This window comes from Mixophyes fleayi, chromosome 1, assembly GCF_038048845.1.
Source record: "Mixophyes fleayi isolate aMixFle1 chromosome 1, aMixFle1.hap1, whole genome shotgun sequence".
NCBI classification, from domain to species: domain Eukaryota; kingdom Metazoa; phylum Chordata; class Amphibia; order Anura; family Limnodynastidae; genus Mixophyes; species Mixophyes fleayi.
Window position 1 is genome coordinate 292,658,567 of NC_134402.1, and position 17,434 is coordinate 292,676,000.

General features: G+C 37.9%; 1 protein-coding gene across 6 annotated transcripts in view; it reads right to left on the reverse strand.

The window, feature by feature from the left end:
- TLE1 (TLE family member 1, transcriptional corepressor) overlaps positions 1 to 17,434 on the reverse strand; it is a 45,288-nt gene that overhangs the window by 25,193 nt on the left and 2,661 nt on the right. For 4 of the 6 annotated variants that reach the window (XM_075211037.1, XM_075211038.1, XM_075211036.1 and 1 more), the window contains exons 3-6: positions 15,318 to 15,381; positions 15,189 to 15,233; positions 5,895 to 5,957; positions 3,778 to 3,852 (exon numbers count right to left, since the gene is read on the reverse strand). In XM_075211037.1, the coding sequence (XP_075067138.1) occupies positions 3,778 to 3,852; positions 5,895 to 5,957; positions 15,189 to 15,233; positions 15,318 to 15,381 (247 nt within the window). Of the gene's footprint in view, positions 1 to 3,747; positions 3,853 to 5,894; positions 5,958 to 15,188; positions 15,234 to 15,317; positions 15,382 to 17,434 lie in introns of all 6 variants that reach the window. The other 2 variants (XM_075211034.1, XM_075211033.1) reach the window with 1 other exon arrangement.

Below are 17,434 nucleotides of genomic sequence, written 5' to 3' on the forward strand. Positions count from 1 at the left end.
CACGTTGTGTAAACACACACACACACAACAGCAACATGCTTCTAATGAGGATGGTCAGCTTACCTTTTAGAAACACCTAAATTTGTCAAACAGTAAATGATTTTTTGTACTTTACTAAACCTAAAATGTGACAAGGTTTAAATACTAGGAAGGGGGGGGGGGTTATATAAAAATTTGCTAGGTTGGTTTAAGCCCATTTGCTGAAATATTTAAGACACTGCCACAAATTGGTTGCTGCTGGGAAACTGAATCACACTGGAGGGAGAATTAGGTCTGGCTTATTTGCATGATAAAACTCATGATCTTTCACACTCATAATAGGTGTCTAAACCGTTAAATTACTATTTCTTTACTTGGTGTGAAAGACTCTGCTCCACAGGAGCATGCCCCCCTTCGCCCTATTGTTCTGCCTGCTAAGTTGGCCTGCTCAACAATACTGACAGCTGCTATTAAACTGGGCAGTGCATACTTTCAATGCAGCTGCTGCTTGTAGCAACAGACAACCTCCTCATGCCTCCTCCCATTTGGGGAGACAGGTTGACACACTGCATTTTCAATGAAGGGGAGCAAAGGTCCATCAAATTAACCAAATATTATGCTCCTCTGATTCTGCAGGGTACAGAGTATTTCCAGCAAGTCAAGAATATGTTAGAGCATGAGACCTATTGCATTGTTCCAGATAATTATTGATCACAAAACTACCGCCTTAAAAAAAAAAAAAAAAAAAACAACCTCTGCAAATCACAATAGAAAGCAAACTAAACAGTTTTAAATATGTTAATTTGAACAGCAAGCCATAACACAAATATGTATGCATTCAAATCTGCAAGCGTTAATGGAAAAAAGGATATACCCAGAGCAAAATCTTTATGCATATTGATTGGATTACACATATTGATTCAAAGCTGGTTCAATAGCAACTCTGCCATTTGGGTGGGGGGATGTAAATGAAGCAGCGTTTAGGGGGAGGGAGGTAGAGTGAAGAAGGTTAGGGGAGGGAATGTTTATGCAAGGCTAAGCTGTCAAGTATAATAAAAGCGGCTTGAATAAAACGTAAGCTGAAAATCCACTGAAGCTTCCCATTTCAGGGAGGAAAAAGCTATTAAAAGGAAATGAAGGTCACCCTCCCAGTTTATTTCACCTAATTGACTGCCAATGGCTTACCACAGACAAACCAACTGCAGATCTGCAATTGAGAAACTGATGAAAGGAGAGTTTTCAAGCTGAGACTCATTCTTTTATCAGCACTAATCCTCCCGCGTTTTTATGTCTTTTTTTCCCCTCCATCTCCAGTTGGGATGTAATTTTAAGCACAGATGGATTAACTGGTCCCATTGTCTGCAGACGTCACTGGACTATGGCACTGTTAATCCATACAGCAGCATGTCTAATTATCATTACAAAGTGTCTGAAGGAACCATAAAGACCAGCAGGGCATCTTCTCACAAGCAATTAACATAAATTGATAAATGAGTAATTTGAATCAGCTCAAGCCGCTCACATGAATAAATCAGAAAGGACAGCTCCTTGTTTCGGCTACTTTCTGCTGACTGGGAGGCCAGAAAACCGCTAGAAATACTCTAGACTTGATGTGGCGGGAATGATTGAATTCACACAGAGGGAGGAATGCTTGGTTCAGTGAATTCATTATTGCGCAACAAATAACCTGTGACTGACAGTCATAGGGAGGTAGCATTAACCCATAAACAGATTAAGGGAAAAAAAAGTAAGACACTAAAAACTGCTACACATTATGCCAGGCAATTAAATACGTTGTTGAAAGCACCGACAAGCTGCTTTCCATGAACATCAATCCAATACTGAATTTAAGAAATAGAAATGGTTGAGCAAGCCCTAAAGGGCCAATTCATCAATGTCCATCACTATGGAGAGAGAGCTAACTATACCTAGCTACCGAAAGGAGGGGGCAAGAGGTGCTTCTAAAGACTGTGCCACCCACTTGTGAATGAGTTTCATGCACAAGAAGTGCAAGATGTTTCACTGGCTAAAAGATATGAATTTCTATTTTCTTATTAAGTAAGTTCACCACCTAGGATTGCTGGTTTGCAGTGTACAACATGAACTTTGGGAAGGGTGCATTAGAGGATTAATACAGTATAAACATTGTTAAATGGAAAAAGTTACAGATATTAAGCCTCACTGATGAAAACAAAGGGGAATCGTAGATGCCCAGAGGCAGGCTTGAAACAAATGAGCCCCTTCAGCTCCTCCATCATACAAACTGTGCTATAGGTTGATGAATAAATGCAACAAAATACAGATTGTATCTCTTCAACAGTTCAAAAGGTATCATAACATTCTGTAATGTTCAGCAGCATTTCTCCAAGGCATTTAGATTACAAGACTATCCAATGTTTCCTCTATTTCCATTCCAAACAGACACACCCATTATATATTGCACATTATTCACCAGGAATAAATATCATTACCACATGGACAACAAGTAGAGCAGTCGATACAGACATAGTGCAAAATAAGGGTATAATTTAAGTTCACTAATCTTGTTAGCGCAATGGTTTGCCTCCAACAAGGGTTGCACAGAGCACTAGGAATAGGTGTCAAAAAATTGAACAAGCGCAGTTTTAAGCAGCTACAACACTACGTTCCTCAATTTTCATACAGGGACATTAAAAACGGGTCTTAGGACATGCAAAGTGTTGTATGTGTGGTATGCCATGAAAGACCCAAGATAGCAACAATAAAAATGTTCAATGTCAATTGCAAACAATACCTTTGTAAAATAAGCACAATTCACAAATATAAGCATATGCGTTATCTAATAGCCATTTAAATGTACATTGGCAATGTGCATCTTAACAGTACATGCATAAATAAATTTTACTATAATAAAAAGAAACTAAACATTAAAGGCATATCTGCAGTTTAACATTCCTAACCATACATTATTGTGCCCTCCATTTAATTTATTTCAACGACCCTATAACCCAGTTCTAGTACTTAAGAGTTAGTTTCCCCATACTACCATGCTAGAGTCCATTTAAAAAAAAAAGTCTCAATCTTGCCCTCAAATAGGAGAACTAAAAGTTGATTAAAGTTGCTGCAGCTACAATGGCATTGATGGTCAAGTCTTGCTAATCCAACTTTTGAATAGTAGTGGTAGAGATCATCAGTGTCAAATATAACAGGGGCTGATATTATTAGTCCCATTGGGGGATGCTGCGTAGGAAGACAAACACCAAAATTCTTCAGCCAGCAAGGAGTACTTTTAATAGTTAGGTGTTTAGATCAGAATAATACCTGGCACCGAAAGGGGAGACTGTCCGTATGAAAGGTGTTGGAGTTAAAACAGTAAAAATATTTTAGATATTAAGTCCTCATTAAATTAACCTCTCATTTTACTTGTGGAATAGACTGGTAGCATCATGATAACAAAAGAAAATAAAAGCCATGATTGACACATCTGTGCTTCAGAGTCATATTCTTTACAGACTTCAAACAGATGGTAAATTTGACTCTCCAACTACACTATAGAAGTTGGAAGAAAAACAGCCGTGAGGCTATTTTATGCAAAGATCACTTTAGAAAGTTATAAATGTAATGACGTATATTCTTTTTATGAACACAAATGTGTCCCACCAGGCAATTCCACTAATTCAACCAAGTTATGAGAGAAAGTGTTGTGTTGGCTGTAGCATCTGCAGCAACACAAAACCCTTATGCATAACATGATACATAAAACAAGTAAAGAAAGCTGGTTATACACACTGTAGGAGGTAGACCTGGAAGGCCACGTACCCCGATGATGGCATTCAGCTCTGCCATTGTCACTTGTTTGGCACGCTCTACGGCTTGAGCTACCTGTTGTTGATGCTGTAGGTAAAAAGAAAAATTCTAAAATTTGAGGGGAAAAAAAAAAATTGAAGCGTAAAATACAAGTTGCCTTACATAAAAGAGCAGCTAAAAACATTCAGAAATATATAGAAGTTTCCCAAACGCAATTCCATATCTTCATGTATATTTGTGAATGTCAACAGTAACATTTTTTTAAAGGCAGCAGTTTGTATTTTAGGTTTAGTAATATTAAATAGGGCCATTCACTTTCAAACAACCCCTTCTCAGTAAAACATGATGCCCCTGTCCTTCCAAACCAACCAACTTTATAGCACACAAGGAGGGCCAAACCGCCCCACTATTACCCAGTATCACGCCTCCTGTGTTGGGCATATAGCCCAAAGTCGCATGAATTTCAAGTCTTTATCAAGGAGCTATGGATAGCATGCAATTTTACTTCACTGAGCAAAAACCATGAATGTCCCATTTATTTGCTTAAGCAATGCATTTTCAAAGCGCAGAAAGCCCATAGAAATGAATGGGAAAAGCCTCAGCCAATCACAAGCAATGTTCACCATGCTGGCTACTTGCGATTGACTGAGCAGGTACTGACCTCCAAACCCATTGAAAACTATAGTAGTAGTAGCAAATTAGTGCAATACCATTGTGGAATTGTTTGTGCTAGCTTGTAGATCCACAAGTCCCAGCAAGCACTGGTAGTTCCACAACAGTATTCCATTTTTATTTAATGGATTTTACTATTCATTTCAATAGGCAATGAAAGTCTATGGGCTCTCTGTTTATTGAAATTAATTGATAATTCATCAAAATGGTTTCAGATTTCCATGGCAATTTTACAAGACACCCTTTAATATTTACTTGCTATACATTTTATACTGCAGAAAAATTATTTTCTGCAGGTTTTAAAAAGTGGACGTTTACATGGAGATTTATCTGACTTGTAGAACTGAACAGCAAATTGCCATGTAAAGTCAGAAAAAAAAAAAACTGCTTCCAGCTTCAACAAGGAGTCCTGGTATATGGGAGCAGGGCATGTTTTACTGACAAGGGGACATCCAAAAATGGATACACATTAGGCTTGCAGAGAAGTTTACAAATAGCTCACTGGAAACTGCAAGGGGCTGCCAATTGTCAGCAACGGAAGTGTTTTGAATTCAACATGCATAACGATAAAACACCTCGCCACATTAGTCTAATGCAAAAGGCGCGAGCATAAAACGACAAGCTTCCAACATACAAACTGTACGGCCTCAAAAAGATTTGTAAATACGTATGGCATGTAAACACATTCAGGTTACGCTGGAGGAATCGCTTAATTTTAAAACTGTAGAATTTCATTTTGACACTTCAAAACAGTATTCATGTATATGAAGATATGGGCTAAAAGGTACTAGATGCCACTACTGTAAACAGTCCTTCATAAAAGAAAGGCATCTTAATTCAGAACCTCTTCACATGCTCCAACTTAGCCTATAATACAAGGTGCATTACATAGAAAACAAAAATACTAGAAGCACTTGTTACACATTTCAGAAGTTATAGGCATTAAGTATTTACACATTTAAAATAAGGTTCTCATTATAGGGATGCGTTCCTTTTTGTGCAAGCAAGACAGCCTGTCCGTCCGTGTAACACCTTTCAGGGATTTTACTGGGACAATAAGTTTATAATGTGCAGACAGCAGAAGTTATCTGCACAATGTCAAAAAACTCTTACATGAACTATTACATATGTTTCTACATGTCACCATGTCCTTTCATATGACAAACTTTACATTTAGCACATTTTAGGAAATTAAGGGTACATAGAGCAGTTTTAGAAATGCAGTTGAAAGGCTTGTTTTAATGCTGATTTTTGTATAATTAGTATTTTGGAACTTGTGAACCAAGTGTGTCATTCTTGGAGCCTGCCCTGCAGTCTGTTAAATAAATTAGAGGGGGCTCCACACCAACTACAACAGATGTTCTTCACACTTATGCAATAAAATTAACATTGTAAAGCAAACTAATTTGCAAACAGAAGTAGAATAATTTCACTTTACCAGCCAGCATTTTACTTACTTCCTGAGAGAGAAATGGGATGACTTGTGCACAAATAGTGTTTAGTCTCTTGGCAATTTCTGTCTGTAATGGGAGGGAAAAAAAGGGCATGTAAGCAAATTGTACATAAAACAGAACTCCACCCACCATTCTTCCATAATACATACATTAAATCAATGGCAGAACAGGGAACATATGCTCACTGCCCTGAAGAGTTACTAACCCCATATTTATAATTAGGAGGACATGCAGATATTGTTAATACTGCGTTAGTGTAGTTGAGAGAGCTATTTGCACTGTGTGGGGAATACAAAAGAAACCAGGATAGGACAGGCTGGATAATGTTATATGCATATACAGCAATCATGACTGAGTGGGATAAGTAAAAACATGAGACCATGTAGGACATGTATTTGATCAATTTAATAAAAGTCCCCAAGTAGTTCAAGGGCATCGATAACAATGCATTTCCTTGTTGCATTCATAGTGATTTGGGGCCAGAGTACAGATCTGCAGCGTGCATATCAAGATAAGCAGAAATACACTAAATCTTTCTGCTTCAAGCAGCTCTGGCAGACAGAATTGTAATAATTGTCCAAGTTCTTTGGCACCATAAACCACAGCCTACAATGTCAGGCAAAGACTCTTGTATCTGTATGGCAGCTCTCAGAACATCTCAAGAGCCCTTAATTGTTTATGTTCTTAATGCCGAGTCTCTTGAGTGTGTTCATTTTTAACAGCAGGCTCAAGTGTACAGCCTATCAAAGAGCAGCAGTACAACTTCAGTCATTGGCCCTTGCCATCTGCATGATGGCTTGGGTTTATTTGCAGATGACAAGCTTTTAGCAGTGTCCCCTCCACTCAAGAGCTGCCCTCCTATCTTAAGGATCATTAAAATTAAACAGGAAGAATCTACTGTATTCTGTAAAATGAAGCAGGCAGCTTAAGGCAAGTCTTTGGTATTTTTGGCTGCTGTTCTTGGCAAACAATGGCTAAAATGTTCTACCTTTTGCTTAGCTTGTATGCTCAAGTTTTCATTTGACATCTATGTCAATGGGGCATATGTAATAGACCTGACAAAAGCAATGCAATGGCCTGTTTCTGCCATTCAGAGATAATTAAAATAAAGGCTGATCATATTTGTGTCATTTAGATCTTTAAACTCTAGTCTGTCTCATTGTGCTAGTGGAAGAAACCATTACACACCATCTATTTTAAATCGGGGAGTCTGCATAGCAAGCTTCATTATTACTCATTAACTAAACTAAATGGCATTTTTAAAAGGGGTTATGCAATTTAAAACCATTCCCATTTAACATTTAATCCTGAAATACTTGCCTATTAAGTTAGCTACAAGAAGCACTTTTATATATTTGCTGATATCAAGTACACAGTAGCAGTAGTAACATGCCCTGTATAATATCAGTTGGTGTAAGGACAAATATTGATGTCTAAAGGCAGTTTGCCATATGATCGCACAGGTGAACTGCACCGTCACTTATTTTACTGTCCCAACTGCTGTTTACACAGAAATTTATCTTCCTCTGGATATTTCTGCCCATTGTACAACACACAAAATTAGGTTATTTGCATATGTGTTAAAAATACATAAATGACATGGATAGAGAGTACATAACATTGTATATTATGTGGCTTCAGAAGATGCTAGAACATGTTTGAGATGTAAGGAGGGGAACAAAAAGCCACAGCCACCTCTTTGTGGTCAGCATATACAGTAACTCATCTTTAGAAAAATCATGACAAATGCATTCAGCACTGGTACTGCAAAACCAACTTTAAGTTGCTTTTAAAAGCCATCAAAATACTCATACAGTGTTTTCATATACATTTCCATTTATCTTATTTGATAGACCACTACATAGTGTATTTATCAAAGCAAGATTTAGAGCTTCTTCTTTAAGAAAGCCCCCATGCCAGGAAAAAATATCTTCGGAGATGGCCTCCAGCGAAGCTACCCATTGCAAGGCATGGAGAAGCCCATTTATCATGGACAGCAGTGGCACAAGTTCTGTATTTTTTTTTAAAATAAATTTCTATCTATTTTTTACCATTTTAGTTTTAAACTTTATTTTATACGTGTTCTTTTAAAAGGAATCTGGAAGCCCAAATTGGCACATCCAGATCCTTAGCTCCCGAGGAACTCTGCACTGGCCTAGCGAGCGGTATGACTCTTGTTAAGACATCAGCAAGTATCGTGCAGAGAGAGGTGAGCATCAAACAGCAGCCCTGGCACAAAAAATTTCTTCTTTTTTTCTTTTTATAAAATCACCATTATTTGATAAACAGACTACATAATCACTAAGCCATATCAATGATAGGAGCCAAGGGACGAGATACTTTTTTAGACTAAATTACACAACTTTTTTTTTTTTTATTATTTTTTTTTCCCCCCAAAAGCATAAGTCACAACAGGCCTACTGTTACTGGAATGGGGTTAAAAGGCCTAGCTCAATAACTCAAAAGCCCTTCTAGACAGAAAAATGGACTTCCTGCCACTTATACCATGCAACATTGTAAACCACAAAGGAATAAAGGTCAATGTTGCACTTTTTGTCATTACTGAATCATTTGAGATAATCTGTGTGGCGGATGAGAGAAAAATCGAAGGCAGCGAGAACGCTGCAAATGGCTTATTGACCTCAGAGCAATTTTCATCTCCATCTGTCTAACAGCAGACATATGGAAAAGGGGGGCATGCTCTCAGTGATGAGCATTCTTCCTTTTTAAATCCATGCCGCTCGTCTTAAATGCTTGGCACTCATTATGTAAACCAGGAATCCATTAATTGATTGGTTAAGGAGAAACCACAACACAGCAATGCAGGCCCCCACTCATTTCAAATGTCATTCAGTTAATATCAAGCATGGTTAATTATGCCGTATTTTAAACGTTCTTGAGGGGAGAGGAGGAGGGGGGGGGGGTCACATAAAAGTTCTTGCATATCAAAGACCAAATTGTGTTTGAATTTGACAAACTTAAAAAGAAAGCCAGAAAAACAGATGAAGAAAGTTCATGAAATAAAAGATGCAATGGGAAATTTGTCAGGAACAATGCATTAAAGAATAAAATCTGATTGATTTTGAAGCCACAATCCCTATAGTATATCAATGTCAAACAGCATGTCAAGCTAAGAATCAATTCAGGTATATGCCACTGCCAAATTTCTCAGATCCCAAATGAGCTTTAAAATTATTTTATTGCTCAAAATTTAATTTGTTCCAACTCATGTCTCCATGACAACGTTGGCTAACCCTGCAAATCATTTGGGTAATTGGATATCTTATCTCTCTATTGCTCTCAAATCGAATGATTCTGCAAGAATTGTAGCAGCCAATCAAATTTACAGGTCTCCTGAGTAAAAGGCTTAGGAAAGTAGCCACATTCATCTCCTCTTTACTGCCATATTAACTGGGATATGATAAACTGCAGAGAATGGTTTTCAAAGAGCATTTGGGATTGAGAACCATTATCTGCTCAAATTGAGCCCTCTATACATATATTTGTTTCTTTCATTTTATGTACTGATACAGTGCAGTCATTGCTAGCCCAACCACAAGTCTAACACTAAGACAAAAAGTTTTATTGACATAGCTATGAATGTTTCTCACCAAGTGCATTCTGTAACAAACCTGTGAAGCAAATGACATGTGGCACAATAGGAGTCTAGATAAAATTGATACCCGTCAAGCTCAATTATGCAGCAGCTAAAAAGATTATAATTTAAATATATGTAACTACATTATATGTCCACACACAAACACCATTTCACATATTGCCAGCAAAAACATTTGGTGTTACACTCATTATTGGAATACATCCCCACCCCACACAAAGAAAAAAAAAAATCCCCCAGAAGTTATTGAGCAGACACAGTAAATAACCGACCAGCTCACTTGCAGCTGTAAATGGTGCTGACATAAAGCCAATTGGCAGTGTAAGACCCTTGTCAAGATCTCAAGAGCTTTGCTCTTTTACATCTTTAGCATGTCAGAACTTTCAACCATAGTTTGAAACAGTATAATCCTTGGGTGCCTCACAAGTCTGAGACATTACACTATTTTCACAATCAGGGGGGGAAGAAATCTTTGCTAGTACTAATGTAGGGGGTGCGCTACGGAGTTGCAAGGTATTTCGATTTTTAATTTTTCAGTTTGCCACTTAAGTTAATTATCAGGATTTTTCTTGAGTTAATGTGTATGTTTACTACCAGTAGCTGAAACACTTTCACTAACAAAGCACAGGAAGTCAACTAGGTGTCGTGAACACAGTGAATCATTGTCTCACATGCATCAGTCATAACACTAAATATTACAGGCTACAATTAGCACATGGAATTAGTGACACCACCATGCCTTAAGCAAAGCAAATACAAATAAAAAGTACAGACCAGTCTAACTTCTTTCTCTACATCACTATGGAGGTCTCGTTTAAGCAAACATGCCCGTCTGAGGCAAGAAATGAAACTTCAACCAGAACGCTGCAATGAACCCTAATTTGCTTTGGACCGGCTGTAGGCACACATTAAAGTTATCAATTAAACTTTCTTTAGCAACTCATCTACGGAATTACTGTGCCTGGAAATAATCCTCCTTATAGCATCATGCATTTATGCATGGTCTTTCATAAACAAACATTCTACAAGGTAGATACAGAAACAGCACTTCTGAAACCACCGCTAGTTTCTACCATCCACACCAAGACAATGCCGAGTAGTAACTGAAGCATCAGAAACTATTAAGGTACTGCCGAACCATCCGGCAAGTATGGTCTTCACTTCCATTACTGTGATCATCCACAGCCAGAGAGGGAGATTGATTAGATTACTGTTATTACACCATATACATGGAGCTTCCAGCAAACCAAGCAGCAGCCATATCCGTGCATGTATGTAATGTCTGGTGCCAAACCACCAAATCATAGTGCACGTGTTAGCTCCTGCCCTACCCCTCTTTACTACGACCTAAATTAATTTGGACCAGGTAAGACAAGCATTCACATGGTACAAAGCGCATAGTTTGGTAGAAATGACCAGTCAAAACCTCGCTATAATTTGGCAGCTTAATATGTTGTATAAAGTTCAGTGCAACATCAAATTACAATAAATCTATGTTCAAAAAGTGTGTGGGGGGGGGGGAAAGATTAAAAATAAACAAATATAATTCTCATAACGATCCCTAAGTAGATCAGCTAAAAGATTATTTCAAGCTTAGTGGTATATAGACTATTCAAAATGAAACAGCATGTGATTAAGGGACTTTCCTCAGTTTTTGTCCAGATTGGCCATGGCAACTCATGAATGCTGGCCAGTTCCCTAACAAAGGCTTTTACCACCATCTATATGGGTTACTGAAAACAGGTGGACATAAAACTACATAATGCCTGCTATTAAAGGCTTGGTATTTATAAGTCAAAAAATACACATACTAAATGTCTTTAATTGCTGATAATCAAACACATATTCTTCAAATAGTGGGCTCCACAACACAGAAGATCAAGGAAAAAACAAACCGTTCTTTAATTTCCTTATAGCCATCAAGTAAATGATCCAGCAAACAGAACGAAGGTTCGTTCTAATTCAAAAATCTATAGTAGCACTGACCTTGCAAACTGCTAAACAAGCAATATTGGCAACTTGCTTGTTTTCTTTAATCCATTTACTGAAAGTCCCAATAGCCTCCCCCGCCTAATGCATTTCTTCCATGTTGTGCCTGTATTTATCAATAAACCTTTTGCTCACCATTTTAACTTATTATAATAAACTGAACAAAGTCCATTCACAAACCCTCCCAAAATTGTAACCAAGCTTACAACTCACAGGAGGACCATGTGTCCCCTTAATGCAGACCCTCCAACACTCTCCCCTTCTCAAAAACACCACATGTTGAGGTTTCTACACCTAAACACTTCAGATGGAAACCCATATTGTCATCAGACATCACATGTGGCCAGCCAAATCAGTGCTCAGTTTTCAGATGGGACGCCTTCATTTACTATGGGCAAAACGTAAATGTAAATCACTGTTACCCAAGGAAGCATATCTTATGCAAGGGGAACTTTGACAGTTGCAGGTTGCAAAACTGGGAAATGAGGATTACAGAGATAAGACTTTTGCCCTCTTTTACTGGCTGCAGAGGGTGCCGAGATGGGCACATATTTCTATGCAGCAGAAGTCAGATTAGTTTCTTTTTTCCTATCCATCCAAGCTTCTGAATGCCCACATGCTACAAAACAAACTACTCTAATCCATTTTCAACATTTGATCTGATATGGAATGTATGCTCACAGCCAGAAAATTTCACATTATGAAATTGTTCAGGTCACCTATGCCTTAACGCAGACCAGGTATAGAAATGTGTGCAATGCAGTGTCGTCTGGACGTTTTTTCCACACAACCAAAGAACCTGGAGCTGCAAATTTTTAGATATAACAAAAAGACAGTTCCAGGATATATATCCGGATGGAAGGTTGTGATGAGCAGAAGCATGGCATCTGCACTGAAAACTATGATCTTATGCTGAGAGTTGATATTACAAGTCACATGATAGCCAATGGATTACTTTTTACAAATCACATGAGCATGAAGAGGGTTTATTGCATGCGCAAGTAATATGTACCCTGGATTTGTTCACAGGTATACAAGAAAATGGACTACAACAGACTAAGATGCTGCAAATGCACCCTTTGTGAGGCAGTCTAACGCTTCTCAAATCAGCAAGCTGAGCACTCACTACAATGGATACAGCAAAACATAGGATTTAAAATTACACACTACTGTCATTACATTTTATTGTGAATCAGTCATCATAACTGCTTTTCCACAATAAAGTCCCTGATACAAGCTAGCCAACAGGTTAGAACAAAAATAAAGTCCGATTAATTATTGAACATGCACTTTTAAAAACAAATACAGAAGAGGTTCCAAATAACTACACTAAACATCAACCAAGCACATTCCTATTCAGATTGAAGTGCAATACTAATAAACATTTTCATGGGTCTTTACATGCTGCAGAAAACAAAATACTAACAGGTGGTTAGAGGGTTAAAATTGCAGGGGCATTTAAAAAAAAAAAACTCTCACTGCAAGCCAGGTCATAAGGATTATTTCAATTCATCCATAGGAACAAACACCCAAACTGTCAGCTCAACAATAGAGACTACCATTTCTATGGACAATTTTATGGTGTCTCAATAGGTTCAGCAATGATTAATCTCCCTGAGGCTATTTGCCACTTGGGAGTGTTGGATGGGGAGGGGGAGGGGATTTGCCCTATGCAATAAAGCTGGTCTTTCAAGATAATTACAGATGGTGAAGAAACAATCACTCAATAGTGTTGTAGACAAAAATAGTTTGCAGATTTGTTTTGCATACTGTCTGTGAAATACACATTTATTGCTACATCACATAGCTGCATTACACACTATATATTCTAATGCTTTAGGAGTAACGCTAAAGAAATCCTCACTGCACACATTTATTCTACACATGGTTAGTCATGAATTAGGTAACACTAGCCAGACAGTGCCTCAAAGTGTTTCACAAAGTGTACGTGTGGCATCCACATCGCAGACAGGCCCTAAGAACGTTAAAGCTGCCTCTGTGGAATTCCCCCACCCCCTCTTCCTATCTCCCAGTAACAAAGATGTTGTCAGAAATGACATTTTATGTCTCTAGATGATTCCTTGCTACCATTTGGTTATAAGCCATAAAGCAGGAATAATTTCAGCCTGTCAGGAGTCTAGCTAATGCCCAGTTTCCCCCTAGAGAGAATTCCTGTCAAACGTAATGAGCGCTCCAAAGGCCCTCTCTACAACATAATGAGCACTTAGGCCATGCTGGTGATCCGTCAGCAAAAAGCATCAATTTGAGCCTGCCTGCACCCTGGGGTCTACATGTCACCAGTTTTTAATAAGAATTATGATTACTAGCTACCAAATGTCTCCTTAGAATTATTAATGGCTAAAACACAAGAAAACATTCCATTTCTGTTTTTTTGTGAAGGGCAAATGTACTGATGAGGGGTAAGTCAGAATGCAAATAGACCCTTAAAAGAATCTGTGTATAGAATTTATCTAAACGTGCTGCATACAAATAAGTTTATATTACTACATCAAGTACACACAAACACGTATGTGTAACAGTGTGTACAGGAGGAAAGCAAACTGCACAAGAACACTGATTACTTCTTCAATGACCCACGTGATCTCGGACAATACACAAGTGCCTTTCTTGGAAACATTTCCAGCAGGCATGTGAATGTTAATGTCTATTCTACTGCCACACATAGGAAAATCCCCACTGAATTTCAGCTCCTAACAATTGCTTGCTAAAGGACTTTGAATATATTCGAGGCCTGAAGCCTGAACTAATCAATTTCTCTGCTGCGCCCTGATCGGTCAGCCATGCTCTTTAATTTAATGAAACAAGAATTTTAGACGAAATAGCACATATACATCAAGCCAGAAGTGTATTGTTGCACTTTGAAATGTGTCCAACTGTGCAACTTCATCTAATGATAATCTTTTTTAAGAGGCAATCGATTTCTTAAAGACTTATTGTACCATCATCGAGATGAGAAAGTGAGCGTCAGCATATCTGCCGAATGCTTACACCCTGCCATTAATGCTTTCTTTGGCAGACAATATCAGCTCAATTGAGGGTCCTCTGGGTTGAGCAATCATTTAGCTTCTATTCTCTTATGAGGCCCTTAGTGTCTTGTTCCAGTTCAATACACTTCTTATTCACCATTAACACGGTCATAAGTGAGAATTTTATGGGAAAGCAGAAACCAAGGCTCAAACCTTAAAAGTTATCAATAGCAATGACCTGTGTGTGCTTTTCAAGTGCTGAGATTTCACAAGTTAACAGCATGCTGCGCGTGACACAGCAGAGAAATAGTCAGCTGATGAAGACTGATCAGGTGAGTGATAAACATGAAAGGGACAGCAGGCATCCACTGCATAAAGGTCAATCTGTAACCACCAAAAATATACTAGGAACAACTAATCGCATGTAACTACCAAAAGCATCCACCTGCCTTCAGGAGTGTCCCAAAGAACACAAAAAAAATAATATAAAGGATCTTTGAGTGTCAAGAATATCTGACTTGTTCAGGGTCTTCTACTATACCCCAATCACAAGAGTCAGACATATCAAAATACTTTGTGCTTAAATATATACATGTCCCTCCTATAAGCCATAAACTATACACAATTGTCATTTTGTTCCACAAACATATCTCCCATTCATCAAAACAAGAGCAAAGATAAAACTAGAGATGCAATCAAACCTACCTGTTTGTGCATTTCAATGTTCAGTCCATAAGACATTTCATAATACTGCAAGTAAAGGAAAAGTTTTTAAATATTGAGCACAAAATAGCATAAAAGGAGGAGGAGGAGTGCAACAAGGGTGGTACGTACCATAACGTAATGCCTCTGCATCTCCGTTTTTTCACTTGCCAGTTTTTCACATTCCAACTTAAGGCTGAAAAAAACCCCACAAGACATGTAATTGGTAAATGGGTATTGCTTGTTTTTATGGCACTTCAGCAGTTATGAAAGAAAACTTCAGTCTGAATGCTAAAAGATTTACTTTGTAGACAAAGAAAACAAGGGCTCCTAAATTATTTCTCATGTGCCCATTAGCACTGATAAGGTACAAAGGCAGCATAAGTACACAATCTCAAGGATGACATGTGCTGGAGACCTAGGAGAGTCATTGGAGAGGCTAGTGAGGTGTTCCATAATGATCCTTACGATAACCTGAACAAACATCAGGTAAAATAAAAGTGTAATTCATGGAGTCCTGTTTTTAATATTGCACTATACAAAAACATTAAAGGATACAGACAAGGTAAAGTTATTACTTAAGAAAATACATCTCGTACACTTCTATAAGGAAGGGGTAATAAAACAAATTCAACAGCATTGTCTCATTCGTGTATGATCACTTTTCTAAACCAAATAAGCACAAAAAAAAGCAGTTTACAGCAATTCAGAACGGTTTTATTTCATATGGGTAGTCTGAAAGCATCATTGACAGCATTATATTACTGTATAATGAAAGGCCTAGAGCCAGTTCTGCTCCTTTATCATTATAGAAAAAGGACATGGAAAACATCATTTTTGTTGCCACTTGACTCTGCGTAGAAGTCGGGTGCAGTGTACCTAACTAAATGCCCGAGGGACGCAGTTTAGAATCTCCTTAAACAGTATCAGCCTAAGTCCCAGCTTTAAGTGCCATCAACTTGCTAAACAGCGAATGGTGGAGTCCTAGGGGGAGAGGACCCCAAAGAAAGTATTAATGTTAAGGACAAAGTTTGGAAAAATTCATGTTTAAAAGTGGAAATCTCCTCTAAAAACACGTTTCACTTTTTAAAGCCCTTCAACAACAATAAAAGAGGCCAATTGCATTTTAAATGGGAAAGTAAAATGTAAGCTCTCTAATGAGCAGGGTCCTTCATACCCATTTGTTTTTATGTCTGCATTTATCTCGTCTACCTTGTATGTCCCCGTTTACCCTACTGAACGGCGCTGTGGAGCACCGACACCTTACAAATCTACAATAATACTTTTCTTGTCCAACAGATCTGCTGACAGTGGGCATGTAAAAGGGTAAATTATGTAGTACCCTGCTACCAACTACTAAATGGAAGCTACATTTATCAAGGGATGAGTAGGGTGGACCACCACTTCTCTCACTGTATTAAATATGAAGCCCCCATCTTCAAGAGCTTTCATCTTTATCTGACAGTTTTACAAACACTAACTAATTTACTATTTAAACAAAGCCTTATTACTACTAAGCAGGCTCCAGTAGGCAAACAGCTTTGACTCATCTGGTGTTTTCAACTCAAGATTTTGTTACAAAATGAAGAGCAAATATTGACAGTTCTCAGGCAGGTAGAAAACACATACAGAAGGGGGAGGGGGAGTTTACATGAATGGGTCAAACCATTCTGAAAACAATTGTGCAGAGGAAAGAAGTGAGCAAACTTACTTCTGATAAGCAACACCACCTACTGGATATGCACAAAAATGCAGTACTCATTTAATGAGCACATGAAAGGAATGATAATTGCTTCAGGTTGAATCCATTGTATTTTTTTAAGGTTATATTTGCTGTATAGAAAATCATCCAATATGAGAAATGGCATATATTCCACCCAACAACTAAATACATACAAAATTAAAAACTGCCCTGTATGCAAATATTTGCACTGTACCTAAGTGATTAGAACATAACGGGAAGAGTCTGCTGCATCATACTACCTACAATCATTTTGCTTTAAGTAGGCTTGTAACAAATAAACCAGCCATAAATACAAAGTTATACATCAAAAACAAACAAAAAACAAAAAACAATTCCAATTTCATAAGTTTGCAACCAGTAGCATATTGCCAATAAGTGTTAAAATGATATTAGTTTCAAACATATGTACAAATAGAGTTAATGATATTGCATTAAATGCCAACACTTGTACCTGGAATATTTTTTTGTTTTCAAGAATATTAGGTTGGCTTGTTCATAACACAGT